Source organism: Antechinus flavipes, chromosome 4, assembly GCF_016432865.1.
Source record: "Antechinus flavipes isolate AdamAnt ecotype Samford, QLD, Australia chromosome 4, AdamAnt_v2, whole genome shotgun sequence".
Lineage (NCBI taxonomy): Eukaryota > Metazoa > Chordata > Mammalia > Dasyuromorphia > Dasyuridae > Antechinus > Antechinus flavipes.
In genome coordinates, this window is record NC_067401.1 from 341,794,681 (window position 1) to 341,810,057 (window position 15,377).

Consider the following 15,377-nt stretch of genomic DNA (forward strand, 5'->3'; position numbering starts at 1 on the left):
GTAAAACATTTTGTGTTGTGGTGGATTACTCCTGGAGACTTATAAAACAGAATTTGGGCAGAAAAATAAGGTGGTCTATTAGTCACTGAAATAAATGATTCTGATTTAGCACAGAAAATGAGAATTGTGAATATAACGCTTGTCATTACATGATCATTAAGTTTACATTTATATCATGTTTTAAATTTAGCAGAGAGATCTATGCATGTTATTTCCTTCTAATCTTACAAAACCCCATGAAATACATATTAACTATTATCCCCATTTTACAGAAGAGGCTAATCTCAAAGTCCTACAACTAGTAAGTGTGAGAAACAGGATTCAAATTCAATTCTTCCTGACTCAAATAATCTATTATATTTCAATGGCTATTATAAGCCCTTATAGCTATAAAAAATGTGAGCTATAATTATTCTTATCTAGAATTCTGAAAAAAAAATCTTCCCCTTCTGTTATTATTTCCATAGATACAAATAGATCCCATCAAAAACACAGAGTCTGAGCCTTGTGACACAGGAATATATATGAGTAGCACACATTCCTGGTCAGTCCCCTTTAAAGAAATATTATTTTGGGGATCTCAAGTTGAAAATAACCCATAAAATGTTCCATTGAGCTATATAAGAAGACTGGGTATAACTTACCCCTTTTTACTAGAAATAAATAATTATAGTGAATGTTTCTATTCACTCTTAAGATTTATTTTCCTACATTATTCTCTCCCATTTCCTTAGTAATCAAACATTTGGGAAGTATATAAAGCATATTTAGAAATCACATAAAATTATTCAGATTAACATAAAAATCCCATTGAAAAAAAATGAAGCAGTCATTTTCTAGACTAGTTAAGTTATTTGTCATTATCCAGAAATGGCTATTAATCACCAAATACTAACGTTCTTTGCACATTAAGATATTACCTGCAACTGAATACAAAACTTTCATAAATGTAAATAAGCCATGGAGATATTTCTGCAGATCATATTAATCACATGTAAGGTAAAATTATAAACATCTAGGACCTTCTTAAGGATCATAAACATAAATTAGTCTAAAGAAATCATAATTCAGGTCTCAAGATTTGGTCTTTAACCCCATAGATCTTCAGGTAAATTAATTAGGTAATTAATTAAACCCCATTAGGATTTTAATTGAGAAAATAAACATTTTTATTTTGTCTATGGAATCCCCCCACTCACCTGAAGGTGATTAAACTTTTGAAGCTAAAATAGAAGGGTGGTGGTGGTGGTGGTAGGGTGGTTTGAAGTCAGAAGACCTGCATTCAAATCAGAACTCTGTTACCTATTACCAATGATATCTGACAAATTGCTTTACTCTTCTGAACTCCAATTACTTCATTTAATGTAAAATGAGAGGATAGAGTGGACTGGGTGAACCAGTAACGTCTCTTCCTTCTTTATACCAATAACTCATAGAGATGTTTGGATCATGGTCTTTTAAAGCTAGAATTTAGGGAAATTTTAGCATTATTTTTTTAATGTATAAATCAGGGAACTAAAACCAAAAGACACTTATAGCTAGGTAGTGTGACCCATCCTTTAGAACCTGGATGCCTGGATTCCTCCTCCAGTGCTCATTAGATTTTCCTGGCATACCTATCTTGTCTTAGCCTATATCCAGGGTTGTGCTAGTGACAGTTTGAATCCACTCTCGAATCCATTGTCAAATTTTCAGCAAGAGGATTTTTTAATACCTCCAAACCCAGCAAATGCCCTAGCATGATTTATTTTTGTTTTGTTGATTGTTTAGATTTTTAAAAAGTGATTTAAAAGCAATTAACAATTAATTATTAATCAAAAGTATGTTGTACCTATATATTTTTTTTCCTTAGAGAGGCAGTTGTTTACCAGAAAATACCTGTCTACATAGTGGACAATTTAGTCCTATTAGGAAGGAACATTGCTCTGTAATACTGGTTATACACTTAAAAACTAAAAATGTAGTAGCTGGAATAAGTATTAACTGAGGGACATTGAATTATTAGAGAATCATTCTCTTGACGGTGCTTTGTGGCCTGAAAGAGTTCAAGGGCTTCTGAATATATGTCTTTTTCTTAATATATTGTTTGTATGCTTGGTGAATCATTAAAATTTATTTTGAATTACTTCTTCTTGTCCCAGAAATACTGCTCTGTCATGCCCAACCCCTTCTCTTGGAGAATTTCTCCTAGTGTCTCCATTTAAAGGGATTAGGCGTCATTATCTGCCCTTCTATTCTTTTCTCAGGAGTAAACATCATGCCTCCCATCAGTTTTCAGCTTCCTCCTATGCATTATCTTCCTCCATTAGAATGTAAGATTTTTGAAGGCAGGGAGTGTCTGCTTATTTTTGTATCCTGTGCTATTAAGCACAGTGTCTGGCATAGAGTGAATGCTTAATAAATGTTGGTTGCCTGCCTAATGAAGGCATCTCACCCATTTCTTTCAGATGCACAGCTAAAAAAAAAAAAAGTACACAAGGTTAATTTTATATTCTCAGATAAGTAAAGGTCAAATTTCTGTAGTTTTTATATCTCACATTAAAGCAAAGATAATGCTATTTTATTAACTCTTATTTGTGATGAAGAAGTACCTTTCCTTTTATATAATGGGTTTTGGGAAGCTGGAGAAATTAGAGATTCATCAGAGCTACTTCAGTGAGTCCAGAAACTGGCATGTGCCCTCCTTTGCTATTTACCTAACTTCAATATGCTATCAAAGAGATAATGTGACATACCAGGAACAGCTGCAACAACAGCACCAACAAAAGCAACATGTGTTGTTGGGCCTCTGGTTTCCAGGTGCTTGAGACATAGCAGATGTTCCTTCATTTTGGGACTGTTGCCTTTTTCTCATTTCAGCTCCTTCAGTACCCAAGTAGCTGCAAGAACAGAGACAGAAGAGAGGGACAAAATTATGGTGGAGTGAAATTAGATGTGCACTTAGATGCAGAATTGAGCAAACTAGACCACTCAGCCACAAATAAAATGCAGTTTTCAAAGCAACGATCCTCAGAACATTTTCATCAGGAATATTCCGCAAATTTGGAGGCCAATAGTTCTTATTATCTGTGGCTCAAGAAATTATAAAGTAGCTGCAATTCTTTGCTCAACAAGGATAAAACCTTTATGAAAAATTATTTTAAATAAATTTTGGAGTCTGTCTTCTCTATTTCTTCACTGATGTCTATGGTAGGTTTAATAGCCAAGTGCTCTTCATTTATTCAAAGCAAAATTGTGTGAGACAAAGTTTATCTTAGATAACAACAGCAGCAGCAGCAATAAGGAGATCTAGTGTTTACATGGCATCTATGTTGTGCCAGGCACTGTGCTAAGTGCTTTGCAAATAGTTTATCATTTTATCTTGCTATTATTGTTATACCCATTTTATAGTTAAGGAAATAGACAGAGATTAAGGGGCTTGCCTAAGACCACAAAGATATCAAGAGTTTGAGCTGGGATTTGAATTGAGTTCTTCTCGACTCCAGGCTTAGGAGCTGTAAACACTGTGCCACCTAGCTTTCTCCTTATCCTTCTTACCTGTTCCAAAATCACCAAGCTCCCTTTCACTAAAGCCACAGTCCCACTTCGTAGGGCTAATTCCCTATGCCAAGCTTTGCTTACACACACTGACCTGTCAATAGAACAAGTGAGAACTCATAAAGTAAGAGATGAGAATTTGCATTGTACCTGAAAACTCTTCAAGACTGAAGGAAAAAGCTGCTGAGTGAAATTTAGCTTTAAGGTTAGACGGGTAATAGAAATGCTTTTGGTATCTGACAACACAGATAAAAGTTTCTTTAGCTGGTAACTCTAAAATCATTTTTCATAGGTGCTTTCTCATAAGGTCAAATTCTGCCTTTGAGGTTTTTTTTTTTTAGGTCTTTAGAGATTAATAGAGTGATTTGATCTGGCCTCCTTCGAAAAAGGAATTGAATGATATAGGTCTGACATATTACTTATAAGTTATGTTGTGTGCAAATTATTTGAATTTAACATTGATGCCAAGAAGAATACTTGTAAAAAATGTACTAAGCTTTACACCAGAGCCTTGCCTTGTCTACACTCTAGAACTTTTACTGAGAAAATGAAGTTTTCCACAGCATTGGATTATATCCTAAAGATTTCTTGGGAACACACTATCACTGGAAAATTCAGGAGGAAATAAGATCTTGGAGTTTCTAGTCAAGCAGCCTCTGGAGAAAACTGTTATTTGTAGATGGGCCCAGAATGGAATTATTGGATTTTCTTGCCTTGTTTTTTCATTATATGCTGCTGGCTAATGATTCTCACAGAATGTTTTTTTCTCTATTTTTTTTTTTTTTTTTCTGAGAGCTACCCCTATTCTATAGTCTGCTCTTTCTAGGGAAAACAAAAAGCCCTCTTGAGAATCACAGTTGAGAATCATCATGAACAATTAGAACTGACCACCAGAGATAATTTCAAATCAAATGCTTCCTTGTTTTCTCCCCAGCTAACTAATTGAACTAAGATAAAAATGTGGTGACATATTTTTTTTTTCTATTCAGGGTGTTCCAAAAGTTTTAGTGTAGTTTGAAGTTTTAATTTCTTTTGGAACAACTCTTGTATATGTTCACTGACCCAGAAATTAAATATACAGAGTTAGTGGGAAGAAAAAACATATGACAAAGAATTGCTAAAAGACTACCTCCAAAGTAGGCCCCACTTCCAATTCTCAAGACATATACGTGGCAAATAATGGCACACCCTTATGGTGCCTTATGATATTGACTTTCACATCCTGCTCTATTTGTTTATATGTACTTAAGCCATAGGAAAAGTAAATGAATAAGGCTTATGGATGGACATACAAGGGAAAATCTGTCTAACTTGCATTTTCACCTCCTAGGCCTTAAGATTCCTGGCATTTAAACTAAATATATTTTCTCACCATCTACAAAACAAAATATTCTATGCCATTTTTGCATAACTTAGGGGTTAAAATTGAGTTGGATACTTTAAATTGTAATGAAACCAATTCATTCTTTTCCTCTCCATGGAAGCAGGAAGCAAGCTGGGAAGCTTAATATTGGACAGCCAAAAAAGTTTCAAGGTTGGTTGGAAAACTGAACTGTCCTCTGCATAGGAGATAAATGCTTTTTCCCAAGGCTTTGATCATAGAACCTATGGACGATATAACATGCAGTCCCAAATGATGGGACTGGGTAGATAGCTTGACAATAAGGCTAGTAATACATATAGCACACACTTAGCAAATCCATTGAAAGTCTTCTTGTAACACAGTAACACAAAGAACCTACTTTACCTATAAGGACCACCAGTTTTTGCAAAATAATTCTTTCCTTCAATCCCAGGTTAATCCTTTGAATGGGAAAATGTTGATGAAGTAGAGGTTAGAAAAGTTTTATTTAATTTGGGAATCATTTCTATATTCTTAGAGATAAAAGGAAAAATGAGGTTCAATATTAGGTAGGGTTGCTTATTCTTTTTAATGGATGTTTAGCATCCAATCTCTTCAATCATTTTTATTAACTGTATAATTGAACTCTAAGTTGGTAATTTTTACATGGCAGACAGAAACAGAAGTGGTCTCTAAGATCTTCAAAGTAAATTGTAAACTTTAACACCTTTTCCCCTTTATGGTTTCCTCTATTCTTTCAGAAGATTTAGCTGTAGTGACTAAACTCTAGTATTCTGAAATTTGGGGTTACTGACAAGTCTAGTCCCAAAGCAAGAGCTGATTAGAAATCTAGGTACCTAGATCATATTGCCTAAAGGATTCAAACTCTATCTCCTTTATCCAGAAAGAAAGACCTTGAACTTCCTTCCTAATTAGAAATGTTCCATACAGATACAAGCATGTGTTCCACTGTCATATGATTTGTAAATCAACATTAATGTTTCTCTGTGGGGGATGGGGTACAGAATTTCATCCCTTTGTTCCTCTTGTTGTAATATGAAAGAAGGTGCAAAGGAAAAGGTGAAGAAAAAAATCAGAGATTATGTATATAGAATTAGGGGTAGTTAATCTTAGGTCATCCAATCATTAAGAGTTCTTTGTGCCCTATCAGTTGCCTGCAAACAATGATTTATGCTTTGTAATCTGGTTAGGGTAATTTCCTTGATTTGATCCAGGATCCTCCTTTCTACCACCTTAAATTCTAAAGCCCTTAGGATAAAATTTTCAAAATACAAGGAAAATACATTCCTTTCTTTTTTTGTTTCTCTATCATTGGACAAGAGTCTGTCATTTCTTTGTTTTAAGATACATATAAGAAAGTTAGAAAGAGGTTTTGAAAATAGAAAGAAGTTAAAAATGAAAAAATACACAAAAGTTTTCAGACATTTTTAATGATGCTACCCTTATATTATCTACTATTCACTATTGTCCAATCATCCAACTAAGTGGGAATAGTCTGGACCATTGGTCTCCAAGAGGAAGAAACTACTTCCTTGGAGTCTATGGGATCCTGGGTGCTCCTGTAAGTTCACCTCACATATATAGTTCACAAAATTTGTCATTTCTACCTCCACAATATTCCTCATATCAGTCTCTCTATTCACAAAGCTACTTCTCTTGTTTGGGCTCTCATTAGTTTTTCAGTTTTTGTTTTTTGAAGATGACCAATGACATCATGGGGTGATATCTTGATTTGGGAGTGAATTGGAATTAAGTGAAGCAGAGTTGCAAAGTCATCAGCTTTACTCTTTCTTCCAAGAGTGTGACCAAGCTCTAAGCATTCCATAACACCTACTTCAATTACCTTTATGACTCGCATAACAAATTGTTTTCTTGTACCTATTCTGCCAGGGAAAGCTCCTCATATGTTTGGAGTAGACACCCTCTTAATTTACCCATAGGTTTGATGCCTATCAGTTACCCTCAAACTGATTTAGCCCATCTACCCAAATAGTTCACAGAGAAGTGGCCACTGCACATGCTAAAGCTCCTTGGAGCCACAGGTGAGACTTGAGTGCCAGATAAATACCAAAGGTGGATGAGCAGCCCTGAAAAAGACTCAGCAAACCTCATACTAGACATACTAGTCTCCCTCATATACCCATAAACTTCAGCATCTCATTTACCATTTGCTTGGACCACTTCAATAGCCTCCTAATTGATTTTTCTGACTCATCTCTCCTTTTCAAGCCATCTTTCACATAGTGGAACAATGATTTTCCCAGTTTGCCCACATCATCAGTCCTTCTTTTTTTCCTCCTCTTCCCCCAAACATACTAAATAAATTCCAATACTTTCCTATTACCTTTAGAATCAAATATATGCTCTCCACTTTGTCATTTAAAAACTTTCATATCCTGATTCCTACCCTAGCTTTCCAGGCTATTTTATATTACTTCCCTTCTTTATCTCAATAGTACAACCAAATTGGTCTTCTTAACATTCCTCACATTCGAAAACACAATGAAAATGCCCAAATATGAATAGGAAATTAAGGCATGATATCATTCAATAAGCAGAACCAGGTTTAAAAAAATGGAAAGCTTTCTGTTTAGTTGAAATGAAAAACAATTAACTTTTGCTCATTTTGCTTTTTTTTCTCACATAATACATAGTGAATATCTACACAAAGAGAAACATGACCTGCTAAAAAACAAACAAACACACAACAACAACAACAACAACAACAATGAAAACTATGTTTACTGATCCTTTATGAGCTATTATTTGATTGTAGTATTTTGGGGCACTTAGAAGGCATGGATTCATGAAGTTTTCTTCCTGAATTCAAATCAGGTCTCAGACACTTACTAGTCAATTAAGTGGTTGTGGACAAGTCACTTAACCCTGGGTTGCCTCAATTATAAAATGAGCAGGAGAAGAAAATAATTCCAAGATCTTTGCCAACACACCCCCAAATGGAGTCATAAAGAGCCAGATGTGATTGAAAAGATTAACTAGAAACAAAAACCCAAGAATTATTATTTATAACTGTAGCCAACCCTCCCCACTAGGCAAAACATGGATTTTGAAAAATAATTAAGTATATTCAATCATGGGGCTCTCAAGGGTTAAAAATGGCTCTTTTGTATCTTTAATAGCAAAAAATTATGTTTATTTTATTTTTACTGCATCTTTTGAAATTTCTAATTTTGTATATGTTTTAAAGGTATATATTAACACAATAGTGCAAATGTATAATTTATAGATAAACTAATATACATATATTAGGGCTAAGTTTCAAAATTATTTTCAATTTGAGAAGACTGATTGAGAAGAATGATAAAAAAAAAAAAAAGTTTGGAGGCCACTATGATAGACAATCAGGACAACAGAGTCAACTTCTAAAATTTACTATTTTTCTAAATTACCCAGATCCTGAATCATCAGGTAATTATTTACCTTTCTACTATAATTTTCATGTTCACAGATAGCCAAAGGTGGGTTTAAAGTCATTATGAGTCCAAGGACAGGAATTAAAGATAATCTTTTAGACAGATTTTATGACAGATTTAAGAAAAATCAGCATTTGGGACCTATTCTTTTTATTGCATCAAAATGAAGAATATCAGTGATTAATGTAGAATTACAATGTGTTTACTTGGAAAAGTACTGACAGCACTTTTATCTTTATGACATATTCATTTTGAGATTCATCAAACTGCTTTTCAGAAAGCATAAGTGCTTATTATTTCACTATGCATCAAAGGACATAAGCAATTTTTTAAAAGGCAAAGAAAAGTGACACTTCAAATATCAAAAAAGGAAAAATATTAATTTGACAAAATAAAAATCCAGAAACTCTTAAAAAAAAAGGGGGAGGGGGATATGTACCATGAGGTTTGTGTGAGAAGCTCTCCTATAATAGTAATTATTCAATAATTGCTAAGAAACCACACCACATAAACTAGGATAATTGCTAAAGAAATCCCATACCAAGTAATGTTTGTATAAACATGTTGGATATGAATAAAAAGGATAGTAGTATTTAGAAACATTCTCAAATAAGAGATGAGTGCATAAAATCAATCTCATTTACTTAAATGATTAAAGTATTAAGTATTACCCCAATTTTTCCACTAGGTATTGTTTTAACAACTAAGAAAGCAAATAGAAAAAATTGCAGTTTAGGATGTGAACCTTTTTAACCTAAGGACAATGGGTACTGCAATGGGAGGAATTCATTGTAAAGTGTTTCCACCTATACCCCCACTCTCCCCACTCCTGTTTCCCCTCCCATCCCCCATCCCCCCCACTTCAATCTTTCCTGGTTGTTCAGAAAACCTTTTAAATAAAAGAGCAGTATTCCTTTATTCCAGCCTCAGACATTTTTAGGATACTTGAGACCATGTTATCTAACTTTTTTCAATATTATAGTTATAGATTTTTATGGTTGAAAAGAAGTGTAATTATTTTTTAGAATAAGAATTTTAAAGCTAGGGAATTTTGAGAGCCTTATTGTCCAAAGCTCTCATTTTATTTATAGTTGAACTGATGAGGGTCGCAGAGCTAATACAATTACTAATAATAAGTATCATTTATATAGCACCTATCATGTGTGTGAAATATTTTATAAATGTTATTTCATTTGATTTTTACAAAAATTTTGGAAGGTAGGCACTATTATCATCCCCATTTTACAATTAAGGAAATTGAGGCAAATAGGGGGTAACAGACCAAGGTCACAGAACTAATAAGTATCCAAATATAAGTATAAATAAATGTTAATTTATTAATAAATAGATCAATAAAATAAGTTTTCCAAATCTGAATTCCTAAGCCCAATATTCTACCTACTCTACTATCTAACTGCCTCTAATCTTCTGAGTCTTAGCACCCTTGATTTTGCTATAGTGCCAAGAACTCTCCTCTGGTATCAAAGGACATGGATTGAAATCCAGTCTTTCTATTAATTAGCTACATGATTAGATTTAACTTCTTTGGGCCTCAGTTTTCTCATCTATTAGTTGTTAAGTGTTTTTATTTGTTTGTTTTTTGGAAGTGGGTGGGGTCCAGGTATGTGATTTCATTAACATAGGGAACTTTCAGTATGGAAATTTTCACCATTTATTCAGATCATTGGATATAATTTAATTTATTGTTTTACATGTTCGCCTGGTCACTTAGCTAATATATGTCAGACCTAGAACATCAACCCAAAGACATCCTTGGGTGTGTCATCCTGAAATTTTAAATGCAAATTAAGGGGGAAATACATAGTTGGGTAGATATATTGAGGGTGAGATATGAACTATGTCTAATCATTGGGATTGCTAGCTTTGAGTTTAAGCTAAACAAGAGAGAAATTATTGATAAATATTATTAAAATTGTTCCAAAGCAGAAACAAATAAGTAAATCCAATAAGTCCTGGACATAGGATGAGTCAAAGTTTTCTACAGGAAGGAAATATGGTAAAGGAATACAATCCCTCCTCCTACTCACTTGTTCTTTTCTGGGGTGGAATTGAGGGCCAGACTAAGAGAAAGTTCTCAGGAGGGATATCACGATAGAGTGTAATTCTACTCCTTTGCCAAAAGCCCATTAAATACTGCTAGATAACTAACAGAGAACAAATAATAAACATATAAAAGCAACAATAAAAAGAAAAGGGTTGCAACCAAAGAAGTCTTTCTTTCTCCAAGCTAAATTATTCTAGTTCTTCAATCCATCCTCAAAGGACATGATGTTGAGTTCCTTCACTAGTTTGAATATCTTGTGAAAACTCTTCTTACTTTTCTCTATCTTTCCTATCAGGTGGCATCCAAAACTAAGTGTTCTATTCCAGATTTGTTCTGGAGGACATCACATTAGTACTGAAAACTGTGTCGCTCTATTTTAATGCAATCTAAGATTTTTTGGTGTTTATTTCATAATATTGAATCATAAAGAACAGATAATAAAATCCACTAAAACCCCCAAATCTTTTTCAGTTTGCCCAGGTAGCCACATCTCTTTTTTCTTGTACTTATAAAGTTGACTTTTTTCAGAAGTCAAGTGTATATTTGATCCCTATTAAATTCATCTTCAGCAAATTAATATTTTAGTCAGGATTTCAAGTCATCACAAAATGTTTTATTTCTTTCTAAAGTCCATTTTTTTACATATTTGGTAAGGCTGGTATTTATATTTTTATCCAGGTTATTGATAAAATATTAAGTGTTGTGGGATTAAGCACAAATCCCTGAAGTATTCCACTAGAGATTTTACTCCATGCTAACACAGTTTAGAACTAGACTTTTGGTTCAATCAGCTGTACTGTCACATAGTATTTATCTCTCCATCTTGCCACAAGGTTAGCATGAAAGATTTTTGTCAAATGCTTTACTGAAATCAAAGTAAAATATTTCTACCACATTACCTTAATTTACAAGGTTTGGAGAAATAGGAAAATGACATTACCCTTTCATGATTTCTTGGTGATGTCAACTGCATCCTTAGAAATTCTGCTAATAATAATACCAAAGAGACAGTTTACAAATATTATGGCATCACAAAATACCCTTAAGAGACAGATGTTATTATTATCCCAATTTTATAAATGAGGCAAAAAGATATTAGGTGACATGTCCAAGGTCATACAGTTAGGAAGTATTTAAGGCTGGATTTGAACACAGATTTTCCTGACTCCAGATTTAGCTTTCTATCCACTGTGTCACCTAGCTGCCTGCTTTTACAATATGTCTTATGTGTTTGCTATAATCTAAATCAACTTCATTAGCTTGTAGTATGCTCACTCTAAATTTTTCTCTTCAAAAATTTGACATCCTTTGGTCCAACAGTATTATAAACTGGCAGTAATCAGAGCTATCAGATCATAGCTATTTTCTATATCTATACTTTCTAGAAAACACACACACACACACACACACACACACACACACACTACAGAGTTTTCTCTCTTCATCCTCTCTTTTCTGTTTAAAATTTGCCTAGATCTGGTGACTTCAAAGCATCAAGGGCAGCCATGTATTTTATTATCTTCTTACTAAAACTATTAACTTTTAAAATTTTGTGCAAAGATAACTATTCTCAGCAAAGAAAAGTGAAATTAAGTAAGAATTTAAATAGGTGTCCTTTACTCATCCCCTTTCCCTTCCAAATAGTGGGAGGGACACTGTTCCTTCTTTGATTCTTCTCTTTTTTGTTTCCAAAAGACATTTTTAAAAACACCTCTTGATTGCTTCAATATTTCTCATTAGCTTCAGTTTATTCTGAATTTAGCATTCTTGATATTCACTATTCTTATAGAACTCTACTTTTTTTTGGGGGGAGGGGAGGAAGGTATTCTTCCATTAATTGTTTTTGCTTCCATCTTTAGTAATGTGTCTAAAAAAATCTTAGTAATTTAGTAAATTCTTATGTATTCACACTGTTCTCTTTGGACACCTCTTCCCCATCCTTACCTTTTACCTTGTCAGAATTTTTTTTTTGTTGTTGTTTTCAGGATTTGTTTTGAGAACTTTCTATCCTTTCTGGGCTGCCATACTTTGTAGAATTTTAATCCACAGGTTTCTGACTATTCTTTTCTCTAATCCTTAGAAACTTGCCCTCCCAAAGTCATGGGTCACTATCAGACTATGCTTGAGGTCCTCTCTATTATAAACTCTAGGACAGAATGACCACTTCTTTACCTAAGGTTTCCATCACTTTTTCCCCAGCAATTAATTCCTCTTTGTTGATGAGTCAGGCAGGGGAGAGGGAAAAAGTAAAGAGGGGATATACTCACTAGATTTTGGTTGGTATCAAAAACAGAGAAAACACAAAATTCTGTCCAGTAAATTAGTCTTTAAAAAAAGATCAGTGAGACAGGGAAGGCTCCAACTTCTCATTATTATATTCAGTTTGGGGATCAGAGCTCTCTTCAATTGCAGTCACCTGGCCTTTGGTCCTGACTTATATTTGCACATTGAATGCCTGCCTATGTACACCTTCCTAATAGGCTTCTGCCTCCCATGATCTCTTGCCCCCTAAGATGAAAAAAACATATTTCCCATCATTCTCTTTGATGAAGAGATGCTATGTTTGACTTATTTTACTAATCATTTTAATCATCTTCTAGGGAAGAAGATGAATGACATTTTAACTAATCATAACTCACATTCACATTGTTCTTTAGAGTTTAGAGAGGTTTTTTTTTGGGGGGGAGCAACAATTTCATAAAGTGCACTCTAAAAGTATTATTTCGTTTAAAACAAAACAAAATTTTTGTTGTTGTTGTTGCTGTTGGCTTTAGCATTTCTCATTAGCCTCAATTCATTCTGAGCTTAGCATTTTTATAGTCACCATTTTTATAGAACATGATATTCATCTTTCATTAACTGCTTTTACCTCTATCTTTAGAATGTCTAAAAAACCTAAGTCATTTGGATGATATTCTTGTGCATTCATACTATTCTCTTTAGAGAATTCCATTCTTTGTCAGAATTTTGTAGATGGAAAAAAAATGAAGGTCATGGTAGTTAGTAACTTCAAATTCTGCAATTCTATACTTTTGATCTTTGCATAAATTGATTTCGTTCTATTCCATTTGTATTAAATTTTCATTTATGAAATATCATATACACTTTATTATAATTACTTGCCTAATGAGAAAGAGGAGACCTCTGGGGTTAACAGAGATAACTGTGGTATGTGTTTGTCAAATTCTAAATATATATATATCAGTTTTCTCAACTTGTGGATTCTATTTAAGACCAGTTTCCAATGAATGATTATTGCTTTTCATTATCATTCCTTCCATATCAAGGGAGATACATATCTTGCATAACAACTATCAACATTTTTGATAATTGGCAGTAGGAATTAGGAGGAAGAAAAATTAAAAAGAAAATAGAAATAAATAGCATAATTTTTGAACATTTAGATATATTGACATGCTCAAATGAAAGAAATACTGAAATTATTTATTTGAAGTGCCTGATTCATTAATATCAAGATATATATTATGAACTATCAAATACATTACCTTTTCTAGGTATATTACACCAATCTATGAAACAGCCTTGGGGAAAAAAAGTGGGACCAGACTGGCAAAGAAACCTGTGATCTCCATTTTTTTGGTGCCATTTATTGCTTTCATGGGTTCTGCAGATTTAAATCCTATAAATTCATTATTATAAATCGCTTAGGTATTTATATCTTACAGACTATTGATTTTTAAATGAATGGTCTCCCAAAGTTGTCAGAAGGAGCCTAAATAGCCTGAGTCTTTTTTTTTTTTTTGAAGAAATGACAAAACACAGACTTCCCCTTATGGAGGATAAAATATTTTTCTGAATTAGTCAATAAATATTTATCAAGCATCTACTATGTGCCAGGTACTATGTTAAATGTGGGAATATAATTAGGCAGTCATCCCCCCAAAAAAAAACTGATATATTAATAATAGGAGATGTTAGAGCTAGAAGCTGCCCCCAAACTCTGAAGCTAAAAACTTTAGTCTCTTATCCTCAATCAATTTCTGAGTTAATGAAATTATATATGCATTTGAATGTTCCCAGTTCTAGCACAGTATGGGTACTTAATAAAGTTATGTTGATTTATTTGTCAATTATTATTAAATTTATTATTTTTTTTCTAGTAGTAAACATATATCTTTAAAAATCATACAAAACAAATACCCCCAGTAGCCATATTTGAAAATCAGAGATCTCTTTCTGCATTTTAAGTTCATCACTTCTTTCTCAGGAGTTGAGTGGTAAGTTTCATATTCACTTTTTTAAAACTTGATTTATTCCATTGTATTGATTAGAGTTCTAGAGTCAGAATCAGACATTTGCCACACACCTATTTGTCATTGTGAGAAGTGTTAGAGATACAAAGCAAAGCACAATGTAATCCCTGCCCTCAAAGAGTTTATAAATATAATGAGGGAAAAAGAAGCTGAAAAGCTACCCGTAAGTACTTTGGTAGAGAGCTAGACAAGGAGTTAGGAAGACTGTATTTCAAATCCAGCTTCACACACTAGCTTAGCTCATTTAACTTATCTACCTTAGTTTCTTCATCTGTAAAGTAAGGTTTAAAGAATAGCATCTGCTTCCTAGGATTGTTTTGGGGACAAATTTAAGTAATATTTATAAAGTGCTTTGCAAACCATAAAATGCTATATAAATGCTCATCATAATCATTGTCCTCATTTTTTTTCCTCTTCCTTCTCTTCTTTCTCCTTTATACTTCTCTTCCCCTTCTACCTCCCTTCTTTCTCCTCATCCTCCTTCCCCATCCCCTTTCTTCTTCATCTCTTCTTCTTTATCAGCTTCATAATTCACTTTGCTGAGATGAGAAACACAAAAATGGACTTTACAAGAAATTGTTCAACATTTTGCAGTGCTATTAATTATAATTAGTTAACTCAATTAGCTAGCAAATATTACATGTCAATTCTATGCCAACAAAAGTGTGTTGTTAATTCATCTTAATTATTTGCTAAAATGATAC

General features: G+C 33.4%; 1 protein-coding gene across 4 annotated transcripts in view; it reads right to left on the reverse strand.

The window, feature by feature from the left end:
- The window catches only part of RGS17 (regulator of G protein signaling 17), a 196,822-nt gene that overhangs the window by 58,606 nt on the left and 122,839 nt on the right, over positions 1 to 15,377 (reverse strand). For 3 of the 4 annotated variants that reach the window (XM_051997971.1, XM_051997973.1, XM_051997970.1), the window contains exon 2: positions 2,736 to 2,879. In XM_051997971.1, coding sequence (XP_051853931.1) covers positions 2,736 to 2,854 — 119 coding nt within the window. In that variant the 5' untranslated portion in view covers positions 2,855 to 2,879. Of the gene's footprint in view, positions 1 to 1,215; positions 1,277 to 2,735; positions 2,880 to 15,377 lie in introns of all 4 variants that reach the window. The other variant, XM_051997974.1, reaches the window with a different exon arrangement.